Consider the following 18498-nt stretch of genomic DNA (forward strand, 5'->3'; position numbering starts at 1 on the left):
TTCTTTGGAGCCCAGCCAGCCTGGGGATGGTCTTCCCACTGGAGCTGCCGTGAGGGCCGGGGGCCCTGTGAGGAACCGCACGGCATCCCTGTGGCACGGCTGCACTGTGGAGGCCAGCCGGTGAAGCCAGGTGGCGGTGGGCGATGGCAGTGAACCCCCTCATCAGTGAGCCGCCGGGTGCTATCTGCCCCGAGTCCACCCAAGGCAGTCGTGCCGTTATTGGGGTCACTGGCTGTGAGAGTTGTGCAGGCCCTGGGGGACGGTGTCCCCAGAGCACATCCAGCCATGAGGCAGGCAAGCAGGGCAGACACGTTACTCAGTGTGTCCAAATACGCCCACAGGAAACTGGCCACTTGAAAAGGAAGCTTGGCTTTTCTGGGCTTTAGGGAAAACCGTGACACGCTGGAGTTCCCGTAACCAGTAGGCTGCTGGCGGGGACAGGGATGTTTTTTTACATATACAGTCAAAAAAGTAGAACCCGTGGGTGATTGGAAGCTTTGACCTTGGGGCTGGGCTTCCTGAGAAGCCTGGACAAAAGGCCGGAGGCCGGGGAGTTCCCTGCACTCCTGTCAGCCGCATCCACTCGAGCAGCAAGGCCAAGATGCGAGATACGCCATCGGCTCCCACCGCCGCACAGGGCCTCCTGCGGTACTTCCACCCGAGCTGGGCAGGCCGGAGCCGGGCGGCCTCTGCCGAAAAGCACCTGTGTGCTCGTGGCATGGCCCTGTGGACGTGCATCCGGAGCCTCACGTGCAAGGGCAAGGTGGGCAGGCGGGTGTGCCAGGGCTTGCAGGGTGGGCCACGTGGGGCTGGGTCCTGCTCGGTGCCTCCACCCGCCCTCCACTCCGTTCCTCTGCTTGTCTGGTACCGCGTCTGGTTCTCAAGGGGAGAGGGACCTGGTGATTACTGTTCTTTGGAGGGAAAGGGAAGGGTGGCTTCTGTCGAAACTGCTTCTGTGTCTCCCTTTTTAAAAACTCCCAGGGTTGTTCAACTCTCCCTTTCCTTGGGAACAGGGGGAACGGCACCTGCCCCTTCCTTCCTGGACAGCCAGGACTCAGGAGTAACGGGCCAGCACTGCATGCCCTTCACCTCCTTCCCCCACACCTGGTCTAGTTGAGAGCCCAGGGCTCTGCTGGCTCCAGGGCACAGAGGTTCTGCCCCATGCCTCCCCTGGAGGAGGCTGTTACCCAGGATTCACTCTGGCAGGGAAGCTCCACTTGGGAGGGTCCCTTTTCTGAGTGATTTGTGACTGACTGGCCCTTGCTCCCAGACCCTGCCCCAGGGCAGGGTTCCTGTGGCCTGGGAACATGACCCCTAAGGACCTGGGACGGATGCGGAATGAGAACCCATGGCCACTGCACACCCCGGAGGCAGACGCTCTGCACCCCTTGTGTCTCTGTGCTGCTGTCTGTCAGACCCTTGGAAATGTTAACCAGGGGGTCCTAGGAGGGGTCCTAGGAGGGGTCCAGCAGTGCCCAGGATGAGCAGGGACAGAGGCTCGGTGCACATGCCCGAGGAAGGGGGACTCCCTTTGCAGCTGCCTCGCCTCTCAGGGCCCTTGGAGTGGGTAAACAAGTGAAGCCTGGCTAGCCGAGTAGCAGAAACGAACCATTCTCCAAGGCAAGTGAAGAAATCGTGAGGCCCAGGATGGAGAGCACTAGGTTATGGGGTGCTGGGCAGTGGCTCCCTGGACTGGCTTCACACGAGACCTGGGGAGGTTTCTAATTTGCACACCCTAGACCCCACTCCGAGCTGCTCGCACAGCTCTGCTGTCGGAACCAAGGAGGTATTTTTTTAACAAGATCTCCCCAGGTGCTTATCGTCCAGGCTGCTGGTATGGAATGTGTGCTCCCCAGGACTGGTGATAGAGCCCTCATGGGTGGGGGACTCACAGCCCAACCATGAAGGTTGGGGTGTCTTACAGCAGCACAGACTGTTAGGTGGCCCTAAGTAGTACAGTCTCTCCAACCAGCACTCAGACAATGTTCTTGTGGGTAGAAATTCGAGGGGCTGCAGAGAGCATTCCTCCAGCCCCTCTTCCTAGCTGTGTGGTTGGGAGCTGGGCTCTGGGTCCTCTGGGCCTGACTCAGCCACAGCACTGGCCTGGACTGGAGAGCCTCCTGCACAGGCCCCTGCAGCCACACCACGGAACACTCTATGGGAGAAAAGAGTTGTGAACTCTTGGATGGCATGCCCCTTGCAAGCTGCCATTGAAATTGGGTTTCCCAAAATGTAATGTGAACCTATGGCTCAGCCTCTACTGAGCTGCATGTAGCGCCTGTGAAGACTGGTGAGGGGGCAGCAGGGTGCAGGGCCCTGAAACGTCACTGACTCATGCCTGGGCCCCAGGCAGCGAAGGTCTGGGAGCCAGGAGAGTTCTGGGCTTTCTAGCAGGGCTTCTCTTTCTGGACCCCTTGGCTTTGTGATAGAGGTGCTGGCCAAGGTCCAGCTCCAATTCTGGCTCAGGTGTGGAGAAGGAACAGGCCTGGGGGCTGCTCAGCAGAGCTCCGCACAGACCCCAGGGCATCTGATCATCACGACTCCTTGCTTTCAGCTGGACCCCCAGGCCCTGCCGGACAGAGACTGGCAGCGGACCGTCATCGCCATGAATGGGGTATGTACCCACGGGGCTCTGCTGGTGCTTCCCCCAGGAAGTTAGGGTGGCCCCGTTCCTTCCAGAACAGTCAGAGGGAGGCTAAGCCTGAGCTAGTGTCAAGGGGAGAATGGCTGGAATGGGAGAAGCCCTGCCGAGCAGAATTGCTCAGTGCGAGAAGTATGGTGACCAGAGTGCAGTCACTGGCCAGACCCTCAGGATCCCTCCTCCGATGATAATCCATTGCTTCCCTAGGATAGGCAGTACCTGACCCGGGGTCTGCCTGTAGAAACTGAGCCCCCTGAATAGCCTTCAGTGCCCTAGAAGGATTTCGACCTTAAAAAAAGAAAAAAAGAAAAAAAAGGAAAACACTACCACACACCAAAAATGGTCTAGGCACATGTGACAGTGTTAACATTTGACAAACAATTTGTAGTTTTTTGTTACATTATTCTCTGTATTTTTTTTATGATGATGATAAGAAAGAAATGGAGGCAGTGGGGACTGTGGAGGGTATTTCTGATTGTTCCTGGCTCTTACTGAGTTGGATGCGGGCTGCCCCATCCCAGGACCTTAGCCAGCCTGCCCCGGGGCTGGAAGGATTTGCGGAGACCCCAGGTCCCTGGGAACTTGGGCTGTAAGGACCAGGAGGATGGGAAAGCCATGCCTCTTATTCCCTCCGCAGATTGAAGTGAAACTCTCAGTCAAGTTCACCAGCAGGGAGTTCAGCTTGAAGCGAATGCCTTCCAGAAAGCAGACGGGCGTCTTTGGAGTCAAGATCGCCGTGGTCACCAAGTGAGTGGCGAGGGGCCTGGTCCCAGCGTCTGTCGTCCCCTGCCTGAGGCTCCCCACCCAGGTGTTCCCGAGAAGAGCAGGTGTGGGTCCTCCTCTGTGCATGGTTGCTACACAGAGACGCTCCCCCACCCCCAAGCCCATGGAGCATCTGCGTGCTTAGCTGCCTCCCGTGTTTACTACGAAACTTGTCCCATCAGCTCAGGAATGTCCTCACCCCCTTCCTGTGTGGGTGGGCTGGCTCCTGGAACTGCGTGGTGGCAGGGTTTTCTTCCCTTGCTCGGAGTTTGTCATGATCAGGGTTCCTGTTGGATGAGAACAATCCCTGTCCTTTGTCGCAGGTCAGTTGCCAGCTCTCATGTCATTTTGAGGGTAGTTCTCGGGGACACAGGCTGTTTCCTCCCAGAATCCATTTCACTTCCCCAGTTTTGGCATCTAGCCAGGCCCTGCCTTTGCTGTCTGCATCGGATGTTCTCCAGATACCAAATTGTGTCTGAACACCACTCCCCTTCCCCACAGTGCCCCTGGACGGCTCTGGGCACGAGCAGAGGGGACACTCAGCAGCAGTCCCAGATACATGCCACTGACGAGGGTGGCCTGGGCCCGAGCTGTGCTGGGCTCCTGAATCCAGATGCTATACCAGCTAACTCTCCAAACAGCTCCATCTCCTGTCTTTGAAGTATTTGTACTCCAGGGTCCTGCCTGGGAGTACTGGGATCATCCATAGTTAAGACAGGGACGAGAAAAGCATTTAAGTCACAAGATTCCAGGGGCCAGTGGTAGGCAGCCCCGTTGAGTCATTCGTCCAGCAGATGCCAGGCTGACTGCTCGCTCTGGCTGGGCTCGCCCCTAGTGGAGGCCCAGAGGTATCAGGATTTGCCACTTGCATAGCAAGTGGGTGGCAGGGTCAAGATGGGTGCCATCCACCCGACTCAGAGACCAGTCAACTGCTCTCCAGGACCCTGTGCAGCCACCTGTTAACCCTGGCCTGGTGATCTTTTATCTAACTTCGTTGTGGCTGAGTCCACTTAGAAAGTCCCCTGACCTTACCCCAAAGGTCATATGGAATTCCCAGGGCTTTCAGCTACCAGGAGCCCTGGTTATAAGCAGTCAGGGTCAGGAGCTCACAGGTGAAGGGAAAACATGCACAAGGCACAAGGCACCAGGCACCAGGCTCCTTCCTTACCGCGAAAACCCTCACCTGTCCGTCCAAGTGTGCAGACCGGTGATGGGTCCAGCCCCACCGTGGCCCAGGTCAGGGCTGCCGGGCACTCAGGGCGTTTCTCTGCCCTCACAGGAGGGAGCGATCCAAGGTGCCCTACATCGTGCGCCAGTGCGTGGAGGAGATCGAGCGCCGGGGCATGGAGGAAGTGGGCATCTACCGTGTGTCTGGAGTGGCCACAGACATCCAGGCGCTGAAGGCTGCCTTTGACGTCAGTGAGTGTCGGCCCAGGCAGTGTGGGATGGAAGTGTGGGCAGGTGTCCGTGCTGAGTCTCTCTGGGCGCCCTCCGGGCCCATACTTGTTAGATGATGCTCTGCGCCATTTCTTCTCTTACTGTTCTGTCACTTTTAAAGTGAGGAGAGAAGGGAGTCAGCTGTTGCACAGAAGCCAGTTCTTAACCTGTCCTGATGTGCGTGCCTGGCTCTTGCTGAGTTGGACCAGGGCTTCCATGCAGGGACTCCACCTTGCACTGGGGCTCAGTCTGCTTGTCCTGTGGGTGATAAAGCAGTGCCAGCCAGAGTCCAGGGGTCAGTGCTGTCTGATGGCCCAGAAGATGGGGAGCTGTCCCAGTTGTCAGATGAGCACACCAGGACCTCAGGGGGCCCTCATGCCTGTAGACTCCGCCCTCCCTGGCTGGACCCCTGGAAGGCCAGCCCCCTGGGTGGGCTGGGCATAGTTCCAGCAGCCTCTGGAGTCGGCCTGGCCTGTGATACGAGGGCTGGTGGCCACCTGAGGCCAAAGGGAAGGCCTGGTTTAAACCCTAAAATGGAACAAGGAATCCCAGTGTCTTCCTGTTCCCAGGCAAGGCCGGTCATGGGTAGTTGCTCAGGGTCACACCTGCCTGGTTCTGTCCAGGCCGCCCTCACCCAGCAGAGGAGGAGGGGCTAGGACTCTCCCCTGTCAGAACAGCCAGGCACTTGGAAGAAGTAAAATGAGCCGCTCACAGGGGGAGTCATCCTGGGGTAAGCCGCGCCCAGGCGCTATGGACCCTCCATGTCCGTGCTGTCCTCAGATAACAAGGACGTGTCAGTGATGATGAGTGAGATGGACGTGAACGCCATCGCCGGGACGCTGAAGCTCTACTTCCGAGAACTGCCCGAGCCCCTCTTCACGGACGAGTTCTACCCCAGCTTTGCTGAGGGCATCGGTGAGTGCATCTCCCACTGCCCCTCCTGGCTGCTGGTGTCCTCAGTGGGGTGGCCGGTGGGGAGTCAGCGGCAAGGTGAGAGAACCCCTCGGTGCCCCCACACCATGGTCTGCATTGAAGCCCAAACTCCGAGGGTGATGGGGGGACTGAGAACCAAGCCAGTTCTGGAAGCCTATGCCAGTCCTCAGAGGGCTGCCCTGTCCGTACCCTCCAAGTAGCCCAGGAGGGTGAAATGGCCGACACTGCCGTGGACAGGCCTGGATATGGGGTCTGAAGGCTACCGTCCTCCTCACCGGAATGCCTGCCCTGCTGTGCTAACCCCAGGTCCTGGCCCTGTCAAGCGGGGCTTCCAGCCAGTCTGACCTGTGGCGTCCACAGTGGGAGTGCTGGTGTACAGCGCAGCTGCAGCCGCGGAGCCATTCATCAGAGATCCTGGACCCCCCAGGGGCCCGGGGTGATGAGGGGGCTGCCAGGCCTCGCAGCCCCCTGCTCCTCACTTGTGGCTCCATTCCATGCCCTGCTTCTCATGGTCTGGGCTTTGCCGGGCAGCAGGCAAGAGTGGCTGAGCTGGCGGGAGAGCAGTCGTGTCCAGCACCCCCTGCTATTGGTCCCTATGGTGCCATTGGCCCCTTGAGATACAGAAAAGGCGTTCAGGTTGGCCCACCCCCAACGTCGGCACCCATCCCTGGGTCCTAACCTGGGGCCAGTGCTGTATGGGCCCGGAGGATGACAGCCCTGGACTGTCCTGTGCCCTCTGACAAGGGCCCCAGGCAAGGTGGCCAGCACACAGGTGTGACCCCGTCGCCCCACTGCAGCTCTTTCAGACCCCGTTGCAAAGGAGAGCTGCATGCTGAACTTGCTGCTGTCGCTCCCAGAGGCCAACCTGCTGACCTTCCTCTTCCTGCTGGACCACCTGAAAAGGTAACTCCAGCTCTTCCTCACGGACCGGGAGCTCCAGGACCCCCAGGCAGCAAGGGGGGTGTCCTTCCATGCCCCGCTGGCTCCCATCAGACTCCATAGCCCCTGCGGCCTTCTGTCCCCACCCCTCTGGGTACTGGAGCCACTGCTACCCTCCTCCTCCTTCACCCTAAGTGAAGAGCGTGGTGCTTCAGCCACCTCCCCTCATCAGGTCTTGTTCCAGAGCTGGCCAGCCACCTGCAGCCTTAAGGGCTCTGTGCTGGGCCTCCGACCAGAAGAACCAGGTTGGGGCTGCTTTCAGCACAACCAGGGCGGGGTGTCTGTGCTGTGGAGCCCGCCCAAGGCAGAAGGGGTGGCACCCACCCCCACCCTGCAGACTCCAGGATGACTCGGACCCCCCGCCTTGGGTCTGTCCTGGAGGCAGTTATGCTCTGTTTTGGCCCTCTGCAGGGTGGCAGAAAAGGAGACGGTGAACAAGATGTCCCTGCACAACCTCGCCACGGTCTTCGGCCCCACACTGCTCCGGCCCTCGGAGAAGGAGAGCAAGCTCCCTGCCAACCCCAGCCAGCCCATCTCCATGACCGACAGCTGGTCCCTGGAGGTCATGTCCCAGGTGTGAGCCAGGCCCTGGCCCATGCTGCCCAGCCCCACAGAGACTGCCTCTGCCCGCCCTACCCTGCTTCCTGCCAGGAGTTCCCACTGAGCTGTTCAGGGGAGGTGGCCGAGCGTCTGAGAGAGGGACTTGCCAAGGGCCAGGTGGCTGGGAGGGGCAGGAAGGGCCCAGGTCAGTGCTCTTCCTTCTGCCTTACTGGGGCTTCGTAGGGACCCCCAGTCTGGTGTTCTCAGGGGCACCCAGATCTCTTGCCGTGAGAGCTCGTGTCATGCACACTCAGCAACCTGGGCTCGCCTCATGGCCTCAGTAGCCAGACCCTGGGCTCTGGCCAGGAAGACCTCCCACCCGCCGCCGAGAGCACCCGTCCAAGCCTCTCTCCTCCCCGCTCTGCCCCGGCAGGTCCAGGTGCTGCTGTACTTCCTGCAGCTGGAGGCCATCCCTGCCCCAGACAGCAAGAGACAAAGCATCCTATTCTCCACGGAAGTCTAAAGGCCCATCTCCACCTCCGAGAAGCCAACAGAACGGCCTGGAAACCTCCTGGCGAAACGAGCCATCTGCAGAGTAGGGACCAAAGCTTCTTGAGGAGTCACCGGGCTGCCCCAGGGCCCGGCCATCTGCCAAGAGACAACTACTCAAGGCAAAAGGCCATGTGGCCCGGGCAGTTCTGGGCCCCAGCCCCGGAGCCTGCAAGCCGAGCTCTCAGACTGTGGTTTTCCACGCTGCCACCAGAGGGCGCCCCAAGCCAACACGTGTCAGAGTGCCGGCCTGCCGGGGACCTGGCGAAGGGAGTGGTTCTAAGAACATAACTTAATCAGAGTTTAAAAGATTTCTACTGGATCATGCATCAAGATGCCCCCTCTGGGGAGAAGGGAACATGACCAGATTCCCTCACTGTCGTGTCTTGAATAAACACTGCTGCTGCTTCATACCATGAGGGCCATAGCCCGTCCCTGTGTGGGTGGGGGCATTTCAACTTCCCTGACTTAGAATTTGACTCTGTTTGTAACAGGGTTTGAAAAGCTGAGTCAACACTGTGTAGCATTTGACCCCTTTCACCTCCTTCCTGCTCTTTCTTCCTACAAGGATCTTTGTGCAGAAGTGGGTCGGCTTCGTGTTCTGTCCTTTTGCTTTGTTTCTGCCATCCCTGTACCCCTTGGAAGGCAGCCCCCCACGGAGCCTGGCAGCATCCGTGGGCACCAGGGGGAGGGAGGCCCAGGCCGCGCACTTTATGCTTATTCTCCAGTTAGCGTGGCCCATTGCCACCCCGACCGTCTGCTGGGCATGTGCTCTCCTCTGACTTTGGGAGGCCTTGACCTCCCTGGCTTCCTGCAGACTGCCACCCCTCTGCCTGCTCACTCTCTCCCTTCCCCCAGTCGCCCCCACACAGATGGCTTCATTCCCTCGTTCTCTGCTGAACAAACTCAGTAAACTTTTGTAAAAGTTTCCACTGGGCAGCGGCAGCTTGCTGACAGCTTGTTTTAAACTTTGATCCGAATAGCCTTTTGATACTTGAATATTTTAAAGTTTATACATAGTTTCTAATTTTTTTCCTAACAGATTCAGATACCTAATAAGATATTAGAGTGCACTTCATGGACAATCTGTGTCCCAGCCGCATTTTGTCTTCCTCCAGGTGCCAGCGCCGTCAATCCTGGAGCCTCCAGAGTATGGGAATTGTGGGGAGCTAGGAATAGGGGCTGCCCCACACGCCAGGCCCTGGGCTTGGGGGGCGCCCAGCCAGGAGCAGGTGGCAGGACAGGCCAGCTGGCACCTACCCTTCCTGCTGTCCGCATACCTTTGCAGAAGCCAGAACATTCCGGTAACCCTCTGACATAGAGAAAAGAGAATGAGGGAGACCACTGCATAGTTTGAAGGAATTAATCTATGAACAATGGCATTTTTTTTTAAAGAGGAGATTGGGCAAGGAGAGAAGAAAAGAAACTGAGGAGCAGTCTCCGTGCTGGTCCTGTAGGGAGAGAGGACGTATTGACCTAGAGGAGGGAGGCAGGGGCCAGACTCAGGGAGAGGCATCTGCTTGTCACGAGATCACACCAGTGACGAGTAGCACTGTCCCTTGATCCTTAGGCCCCAGGGGAGGTGGGGCTGGAGAGCTTGCCCACTGCATCAGCGGGCAGCTCCTACCTGAGCTCATAGCACATGGGGGGCCCTGTGTCCCCACCTCCCCTGTGTTCAAGGCGGGGGGTAGGGGGTGAGGCGGGTACAGAAAACAAGTCATTTGACGGTTTTCCGTCCGTATTTATTTAGTTGTACTTTTTCTTACAAGGAGAGCAGACCCTCCGCTTTAAAGCAGCAGCACTCTCCTGGGGAAAGCGGGCAGGGAGTGTGGTCGTCTGCACCTTTCTGGCCCCGTGGGCTTCCTGGGCCTCCTCTGGCCTCCTTCCCACCCCCATCCATCTTAGCAGCCCTCCACCCTGCAAGGGGAACATGCTTTGCTTAGGAAAGCAGAGCCCAGCCCTTGTTTCTGTTTCCCCTGGAGTCTCATGATTTGCATCCGCTGCATAGAAACTGGAAAGCAGTGTCAATGTCTGTGCCAATTTTTGCTCCCTTCCCTGCCTCCTTCCCCCTTTTACTTTTTATTCACAGCAGATGTGAGCTCTTTAGTTACGGAATGGCCACTCGTTCTCGTGTAGCTGTAAACGTGCACCTCCGCCTGGCCACAGGCAGCGGGCTCTTTGGTTCCTGGCGCCTCTGTCATTCCGTCTCACGCGCAGGCCTGCGGGTTGGCAGAGCCAGCATGGGGACGGCGGAGGCCTGGAGTCCAGATGTGACCTTGCGTGAGGGTCAGCTGCCGGACTGCCGCAGCGGACATGCTCTCCTGCCCCAGGCCCTGAGTCCAGAGCAACAAGCTTGGCCCCCTCAGGAGGCAGCCCAGCCCTCCAATGGTGGGTGGCTAGCCGGCCTCTTTCAGAGCTGTATTTCTGCTTTTGAGCTCAGCCGTCTCTGTCCCACCGTGGGGAAAAGGACTGCCGCCACTGGCATTAAAGCTACCTGAGACGGCTCGTGTCGGTGGTGATCGCTGTGCCAAAAGGCTCTGGGAGGCTCCCCTGCGCAGCTGGAGCGGGGATAGGGCGTGGGCAGCAGAGCTGGGAGCAGCAGCAGGGGGACCGGGTGGGGTCCGCAGGCCCCTAGGCAGGCACCGTGGGCAGCATTAGGACACGGAGCCCCAGCAGCCCTCTGCTGAGCAGGAGGACAGCCTGGTCGTGCACTAGCCCTCAAGTCTCCGTAGTTTCTGCTAGGCCTGAGGTGGGCGGCGCCGCGAGGGCAAGCCCGCTGTCTGCAGGCATGGGTTCCTCCTAGCTGCCAGCAGCCTTGGGGGGCTGCGCCTGGGTTGTTCATGGGTGTGTGGCGTGTGAGGCTTGGGAAGACCTGGGCCACACCTACTTGGCCCCCCATTGCCAGGAAGGGTGGTAGGCTCAGGGTCTACCTCTAACCCCTGGGAGGAGGGCCTCCTCATTGGCTGCCTCCTCAACTCAGGGCAAGGGGCAGCTGGTGCTAGGCCATCTGCGTGGATTGTGCCACTTCCTCTGGCTGGCCCCTAGCACAGCTGCCTGAGGAGCATTGCTGTGGCCCTTTCACTGAGTGGAGGGGTGTGGCAGTGTCCTGGCAAGAGACGGTCAGATGGCACCAGCCCCGGGGTCAGTGTGACCCATCCCTGGGCTGGGCTGACCTGGGGGAGGTCACGCCCAGAGCCCAACAAGGTGTCCTGGGGATGCACCTTCAGAGCAGTATCTCCGAAGACCTTGGTCTTGCCCCACAGCACCCAGCCCCAGGGCCCCCTCCCACAAGGCGTAAGGGCTGACACCGGCTCTTGGCCACACTGGAATTCCGCGTACACGGTGTCGTCTGTCCACGGTTGATCATCCGCCAACATGGAGTGGCCTGCCACTGGCCCTTCACCGAGTATTTGGCCCCTAAAAGGCCACACTTAGCTCTCCCTTCCTGCGGTTCTGATTCTGTTTGAAAACCTTACCATAAAAATGCCCTGTTGCCTCTTACTAGGAGTTTTTCAAGAAAGAGCTGCCTGCCTCCCAGCTCCTGAGAGCAGGGACTGTGTCCGGCCACGCCTATGCCAGTGGCATGGTCCAGGGAGCAGGACCCTTCACTGCTGCCCCCGATCTGAGATCTCACACCTCAGAGGCCTCTCAGTCCAGTACCTGGACAGGTGGGGAAACAGGCACACAGCGCCCCTGGTGTCCCCGAGCTGGCCTGTGAGCGGAGGCTGGGAGACCACCGTCTTGCTGGGCCCCCAAGCTCACTCCCCGCCTGCTGCGCTGGACAGGGCCAGACCTTGACCTGCACATGGTGGTCCTTGTGCGGGTACACAGCTCGAGACCCTGGGTGAATAAAAGGGGGCCAGGACTTGGTAGAGAAATCTCAGAACTTGTATACCCACCCGCAAAGGAATGCCCCAGTTGCCTTAAAAGGAAGCGTTTCCATGGACCAATGATGGGCTGTTACAAATAGCTCTAGAGAGATAAACAGAAAAGGAGGGGGCGGCAAATACACCCAGCTCTTGAAGAGGCCCAAATGGCCTGTCAGAGCAGCTGCCCCAGGTCAGCAAGCAGCAGGGCTGAGGGTTACATCTGGATCGGGGTGGGGGGAGGAGACTCGAGCATGGTGGTGGGGGTTGGAGGTCAGCTGATGTAGCTGGAGTGGGGGAGAGTGATGCATCAGCTGCCAGGCAGAGCCTGTGTCACCCCAATTCTTGCAGCACAGAAAGCGTGGCCAGCGCCATGACCAACAGGCATCCACGTCAGTGATTCGCGGGAAGATGGGGCCCTGTTGCGTCTCTCGAAGTGTCCAGATTGGAGAACGCCCCGTCTCTCTGCAAGCTCCCAAAGGAGATGTATGCACACACCGTGGGGGCAGCTTGCTGGGCATCGCGGCCCATGTGTCCTGAAAAAGGCCTTGGGGCTTCTCCGGCCAGATCACTCAACAGTGAGGGCACAGGCCACACACCAACGCCTTCCCATTCTCCTCCCGTGGCTGGCACTGGGTAGGGCCTAACTAGAAACTCTCCCTTAGGGGTTTCCATCATTGCTGTGAAACGAGCTGGCAGCAGTGATGTGTAGGTTCAGATGGGACGAAGAGGGGGCCTGAGGAATGGGCCTAAGCAAGTTCAGGTCCCCAAGTAGCTGCTGGCTGAGCAACCACCTGAAGAGGCACCAGGAGAGTGGGCCCCCAGGGGTCCAAGGGCTTGAGTGACTGGGGACAGGCAGACTTCCCCAACCCATGGCACGGCCCCCAGGAGCCAGCGTGGGCAACGCAGGCCCATCCAGAGGGAAGCAGGTGCTGCACAAGCTCATTCAAACATAGCTACAATTTAAATTACATGACAGGCACGCCTTGGGGTGGCGCAGACTGTCCCCTCTGCAGGTTTGCTGTCTCGACTGGCCTGTGGCTGCCCACCGTGGGCCCAGCCTCCCAGGCCTGCTGCTGAGCAGCACGGGGAAATGGGGCCAGGAGGAGAGGGGCAGTGGGGAGAAGAGAGTGGCTGCTGTCTCTTCTATTCTTCTATTTTCTGTTAACAATATTCACAACGTTGGGAGTGGTCATCGGGAGCCATCTGGGATGGGCTAAGGTGCCTGCGACCTTTGTGTCCTCCATCAGATGGACACTCCTGAGCTGCATTGCTCAGGTGAAGCCCTTCCATCAGGTGGCAGGACAAGACTCCAGGGACTTGGTCAGTGGGTGGCAGCTATGGGAGCCCTGGCCACCCCTGCAGACTGTCCTTCGGCCTCTGCGTCTCAGCCCACCCAGGCCACCTCAGGCTCCATCAGCCTCCTGGTGATGCCATGCTGGGGTGCCAGGGCGCAGCACAACCCTCTTCCGCCTGGCTGGCATCACCCACGCCTTTCCCGCACTCCGTCCTGGCTGTGCTGGGGTTTTCCAGACTCCGTTACTCCTTGGCGGTTAAACTGAGTTGTGCCTGCCCCATTCCCGTTCATATGTCGAAGCCCTAACCTGTGATCAGAGACAGAAGCCTTTAGGGAGGTGATAAGGTTACATGGAGATCCCCATCTGATAGGACTGGTGTCCTTATAAGAGGACGAAAAGACCCCGGAGGTACCTCTCCCTGAATGCGCACAGCGGAGGGCTGTGTGAGGATGGGGCGGTTGCCCGCAAGCCAGGAAAAGCCACCCCGGGAAGAACTCACCCTGCCAGCACCTTGACCTTGGACTCCAGGCCTCCAGAACCGTGAGGAAATAAACTGCTGTTGAAGCCTGTGTCTGTGCTACCCTGTTAGGGCAGCCGGAGCTAACACAGCTGAGACAGCCAACTGCTGGGTGCGGAGTCGAGCTTGGAGGCCGGGTCCTCCCCTTGAAGCCTCCTGTTCACTTCCCCGCCTTTCAGAGGGGGGCCAGGGTCAGCCTGGGGTCAGAGGGCGGCCACAGCAGTGAGCCTAACAGACAGGCACAGTCCACGCAGTCTCTTCTGCCTGCGGTCAGTGTGAATCTCTTCCAACTAGACAGTCACCCTGGGGCCCCTCGGGGTGACCTGACCACAGCCACCACCCGGATATGGAGAGCACAGGGCCTTCCCAGGCTTCTGTCTGCACGGTTGCTCGCCCCACAGTGAGGTTCCCCAGGCCATGGCACTGCGAGCCGGAAGCCACCAGGCAGCCTCTCGCCACCCCCTCAGCTGCTCAGCCTGCAGACCCCCCTTCCCCGGAGCCCCGAGGTCCCACCTCCCTGTGGTGGCCTGAGCTTCCCTGGCTGAGGGAGTGGGCGAGACCCAGCAGCACCGGAGAGGTTGGCTAGGGCTGACCCCCAGTGCAGCAAGGGCGCGAAGACCTTGGGGTCTTGAGGATTTCTTGACCCCAGAGAAGCGACACCTACCTGGGAAAGAAGGCTGGCTGCTGGACAGGCTGGCACTTACTACCAGGCGGCGTGGACTGTGGCCTTTGGCCTGGCTGGTGCATGGCCACCGCTCCCCAGGTGCTCAGAACCGAAACCACGTGCCTGTCCTACTGGACTGTGTGGTCCCTAAAGCTGGCTCAGGGCCACCATTCCCTTTGATTTTCCTTATGAGAGCACCCCCACATTCAGACGATACCAAGCCTTTAAAAGGACAAGTGGTCCTCACACAGTCCCTGTGATCGGCAAATCGTGCCCGCCCCACCCAGGTACGTCCACCCAAGGCCTCGTCACGTGACATTGTTCGGAATAAGGGTCTTTGCAGATGCCAGTGAGGTCAGGATCTCAGGGTGAGGCTGTGGATCATGGTGGGCCCTAACGCTAACGGCAGGTGTCCTTGTAAGAGACGAGGAGACGACACGGAGACACCCAGAGAACCCACGGTGAGGATGAAGCCGAGCTCCGGAGAGGAGAGCCGAGGTCCTGCATTTTGCGCTTCAGCCCCCAGAGCTAACGGCAAGGGGATGCATTTCTGGTGTTTTAAGCCCCCCAGCGTGTGGTTATTTGTTCTGGAAGCCTTAGGAAGTAGTGCAGTCACTCCGTGATGGAGCCAAACACCACAGCCAGATCCTGGCTCTCTGCAGACTGGCCAGTGCCTTCCTGCTCCGAACAGGTGCGGACACCTTCCTCCTGGGTCTGGGGCCAGAGGCCGAGGGCTGGGGGCGGGGGCAGTTGGTGCCCTGCTCCACCCCCTCCACCAGCAGCCCTGCCCACCAAAGGCCCCCCAGAAAGCAGAGAGCGCCCTCCCTGCCAGGCTGCTCACACAGCTCCACCTGCAGACCCTCTGGGTCCACGCCCTCCTGGCCTCGGCCTCAGTCCCATCGCCCCAGGCCTGCCCTCCTCTGGTGGGGAATCCCTCCCCTCTGTCCAGTCCCTCCCCTCTGCCCACAAACACTCAGCGCCGTCCAGCTCCCAGAGAGCAGGAGAGAAGGCGGCAGCAGCCTTGGTGTCCTTTGCAGCCCCCTAGCTGCCCCCTCCTTCCCCTCCGGCATCTGGCTCCGGGGAAGGGGTGCCTGCCCTGTAGTCTTGCATCCCGCAGCCCAGGGCCTGAGTCCAGGTCGGCCCGGCTCAGGCTGGAGGCCCACGGCTGCTCCCAGCCCGGACTGCCCCTGACACGGCTCCCGTCCCTCCCGCTGCGCCCTCTCCTCCCCACGCAGGACAAGAGTGACTGGCTGAGCAGTCTTAAATTCATTCCCAGGGAGGTTCCATGTTTTCTCAGTGGGCTTGCCTTCCTTTCCTCCAGATCTTTCTACAATGTCTCTGAACTGCCTTCAGGTTTTCCTGCAAAAGAAGTCGTTTACTTAAAGCCGTGCTTTGGGTTCAAGACAGGATAAGGATGGACTGGCATCCCCCTCTTTTTTAACCCATTTGCTTAAAGTTTCCCCACAGTGAAGTCTACCCTCGAAGGGAGATTTTTTTCAAAAAGGGCTGCAATTCCTGAAGATGATTCTGTAAAATGAAACCCAGGACTGTTTGGGGTGTGGGATGTGTGCAGAATCTTCAGGAGGCTCCTTTGCTGCACCGACTGGGGGTGCAGACCCTGGATTGAAAGGCAAGGCTTGGCTCTCCCTCTTGGACAACTCACTCAGCTCTCCGAATCTCACTTCCCTCACCTGTAAAATAAAAGCTGCAGTAGACACTGTGACACAGGCCCATGAATATTATTTGAGCCTCAAGCCCACGGCGCTGGAATCCTTTCATCAGGCTAGTCCCTGACCCCAGAGCCCCTGCCATGATGTGCGACTGTTCCCTGGGGTCCCCAGTGCTGGGTGGAGTCGAATCAGAAGACTGGACAAGGGTTATTGCTTTCTGTGGGTGGGGACCTGGGTGCTGAGGGGCAGTAAAGAGCACCATGTCCTGCGCCCTTCCCACAGGCCAGGCCCTGCCCTGTGGACACTTCCAGGTTCCCGGTCAGCAGATGCTAACCCATCATCACTGTTTATTAGCCACGTGGTTGCCGTTCTGAGGGCCTTGAAGAGAAGCATTATATGAGTGCCAGGGACACTGAATAGTGTGGGACCCTTTGTTTAGTCACCCAATATCCCCAACTGGTGTGGGAGTTTTGCCATTGCTCACAGAAGAACTGGAAGCACAGAGAGGTTGAGGAATGTGCTTGATGTCACACAGCTAGTGGCTGGCTGAGCCATAGTTTGAACTCAAGTCTGGGGACCCACAGAACTGGTGCATGCCAAGGCCCACTCACCATTCCCTTTTCACTGGCCTTGGTTTTCCTGACTGTGATGTAAGAGGGCCTGCTGATGTCTGATCTCTGTAGGCCATGAGGGAGGGTGGATGCCTTGGGCAGAATCGGTCCCCTTCGTCTCTTCTGGGTTGCCAGCTGGCCATCTCCAGGGGCTTCTGGGGCCTCAGGCCATGGCCACTGGGTACCTGGGTCCCTCCCGGAATGAGCCGCATGGCTGTGGAAGGCAAACAGCCCATCTCTGCTTGCAGACGCATCGTCACTCATCTGACAGACGCACCGTGCCCGGGGCCCAGAGCTCCCCTGGCTCCGGCAGAGGCATGTCGGGAATCCTCACCACATGTCCCGGCACTCAAGAGTTGATGGCCTGCTAACTGTTGGGAACAGTTGTTTTCTGATTAAAACTTGGCCTGCAGCCATTCTGGCCTCTCCAGCTGTGTGGCAGATGAAACAGCTGGGCCCAAGTGGGGCGGTAATTGTGGTGGGCATCAGGGTGAACTGAGTGGGTCCGTGGGAAGCCAGAGGTGCTGGGCTCAGGGGCGGTCCGGTCTGCAGACCTCTGATCATCTCAGTGGAGACAAGACCCCAGCCTAACAGGGCCAGCAGGACCTGACCAGAGGGGTACTCTCAGCCCATGAACGGAGGTCATCGTAGTATCCTAAGCCCTGCCCCTTGGTGGCCGTGGTAGAGGCTGGCCCTCACACACTAATAATGCCCTTCTGGACAGGTAGCGGGCCACCTGCTTCCCCAGATGCCCTCTTGCTCCAGGCCAGTAGCTGTCCCAATTGCCTGTTCTTTCCGCATCTCCAGTTCTGGGGCGCCAGCGAGGATGAGCTAGGACAGGTGAGGCTGATGGGACCACGCAGCACTGAGGCCCAGCCGTGGACTGATGTGAAGCCCAGATGGCTCTGTGTGCCCCACCCTCCATCACCATCCCAGACCTCCCACCTCCCCCGCCTCCAGAGCTGTGAACACGTCTCCTGACTGCAAGGGTCACCCTCCCCATCCTGTGCATTCCAGGCTTGGATAATCTCGCAGCATGTCACTGCCCTGTCCCAAAGATGCAATGACGAACCACTGTCCACTCTATAGAGGTTACAGTTCAAGACCTGGTGGGGGGCCCTCTCTCCTCTGCCCCAACTCCACGCGCCCAGCCACATTCCCCGCTCTGCCCTGTACCTTCCATCTTTGGTTTCTGAGGCTGACCTGGTCTCCTTTAGTTCCTTGCTTTCTCTCCTGCCGTCTACTATCTCTGCTATGCCTTCTCCTGTGGAGACCTTGCTCACACAGGACCAGCTCACACTGCTGCCTCAGCCAGAGAAGGCTCTTAGAGATCTGACAAAACCGACTCCGTCCGGTCCCCAGGGTGGGTCACAGGCCTGACTGCTGCTCAGGGAATGTCAGCAGCCTCCTTCTTGGCGGACCACGGCTTTTTTGCTGTATAAGTTCAATGGCAGAAAATCTAGTTCAGTACTGTTAAAAAAACAAAACTCAGCCAAGTAAATCTGAAGATCTACTTGGCTTTGTTGATTGATGAGTCAGCAGCATCCCTTCTAGCAAATATGGAGATGCTCCAGGGAATCGTACAAAATGGAAGGTTTTTACAGACAGGAAGGTCGGGCAAAGTTATCAGCAAAGAAAAGAAAGGATTGTTTTAGGCCTGGTCACTTTCCCTTAGGGTGAAGAGAATGGGGCCCTATGCAGACGCTTTATCTTCTTTGGGGTGGGGGAATGGAGAGGGCCGATATGACAGATGAACCCAGTGGTGCTTGCTCACTAGAAAATTCCTGACTGACTGGTGAAGATGACATTTCTGGGGGAAGTTGAAACTGAATTAGGTTAGGTATTAAGGTATTAGGTTAAATATTGGCGACTTGGCCTCATGTAAGTACTCTCTTTTGGACCTGAGGTTTTCTTTCTGACAGTAGTGTTCGCTCATTACAAGTATGTTGCTGTGTACAAGAGTACTCCTTGGAACTGTGTTCCTAATGTTAAGAGATAATTTTAAAAAAGTAAAATTGTGACTCATGCAAATATAAAATAAACACGTATAAAAGAGTTTACTTAACTCATA

The 18498-nt window shown here is 58.4% G+C and overlaps 1 protein-coding gene and 1 long non-coding RNA gene across 3 annotated transcripts in view; one reads left to right on the top strand and one right to left on the bottom strand.

Annotated features, from left to right (window-relative positions):
- The window catches only part of BCR (BCR activator of RhoGEF and GTPase), a 107866-nt gene extending 99646 nt beyond the window's left edge, over positions 1–8220 (top strand). For both annotated transcript variants that reach the window (XM_036993182.2, XM_073223540.1), the window contains exons 17-23: positions 2555–2614; positions 3279–3388; positions 4683–4822; positions 5621–5755; positions 6571–6676; positions 7124–7286; positions 7686–8220. In XM_036993182.2, coding sequence (XP_036849077.2) covers positions 2555–2614; positions 3279–3388; positions 4683–4822; positions 5621–5755; positions 6571–6676; positions 7124–7286; positions 7686–7775 — 804 coding nt within the window. In that variant the 3' untranslated portion in view covers positions 7776–8220. The remainder of the gene's footprint in view (positions 1–2554; positions 2615–3278; positions 3389–4682; positions 4823–5620; positions 5756–6570; positions 6677–7123; positions 7287–7685) is intronic.
- Positions 8221–12609: 4389 nt separating this feature from the next.
- On the bottom strand, positions 12610–15287 carry LOC108398874 (uncharacterized). Its single transcript, XR_001853524.3, has 3 exons — positions 14147–15287; positions 13465–13679; positions 12610–13271 (listed from the first exon to the last, which is right to left on the bottom strand). It is a non-coding gene; the product is annotated as an uncharacterized lncRNA (long non-coding RNA).
- Positions 15288–18498: the final 3211 nt, after the last annotated feature.

Source organism: Manis javanica, chromosome 15 (genome assembly GCF_040802235.1).
Source record: "Manis javanica isolate MJ-LG chromosome 15, MJ_LKY, whole genome shotgun sequence".
NCBI lineage: Eukaryota > Metazoa > Chordata > Mammalia > Pholidota > Manidae > Manis > Manis javanica.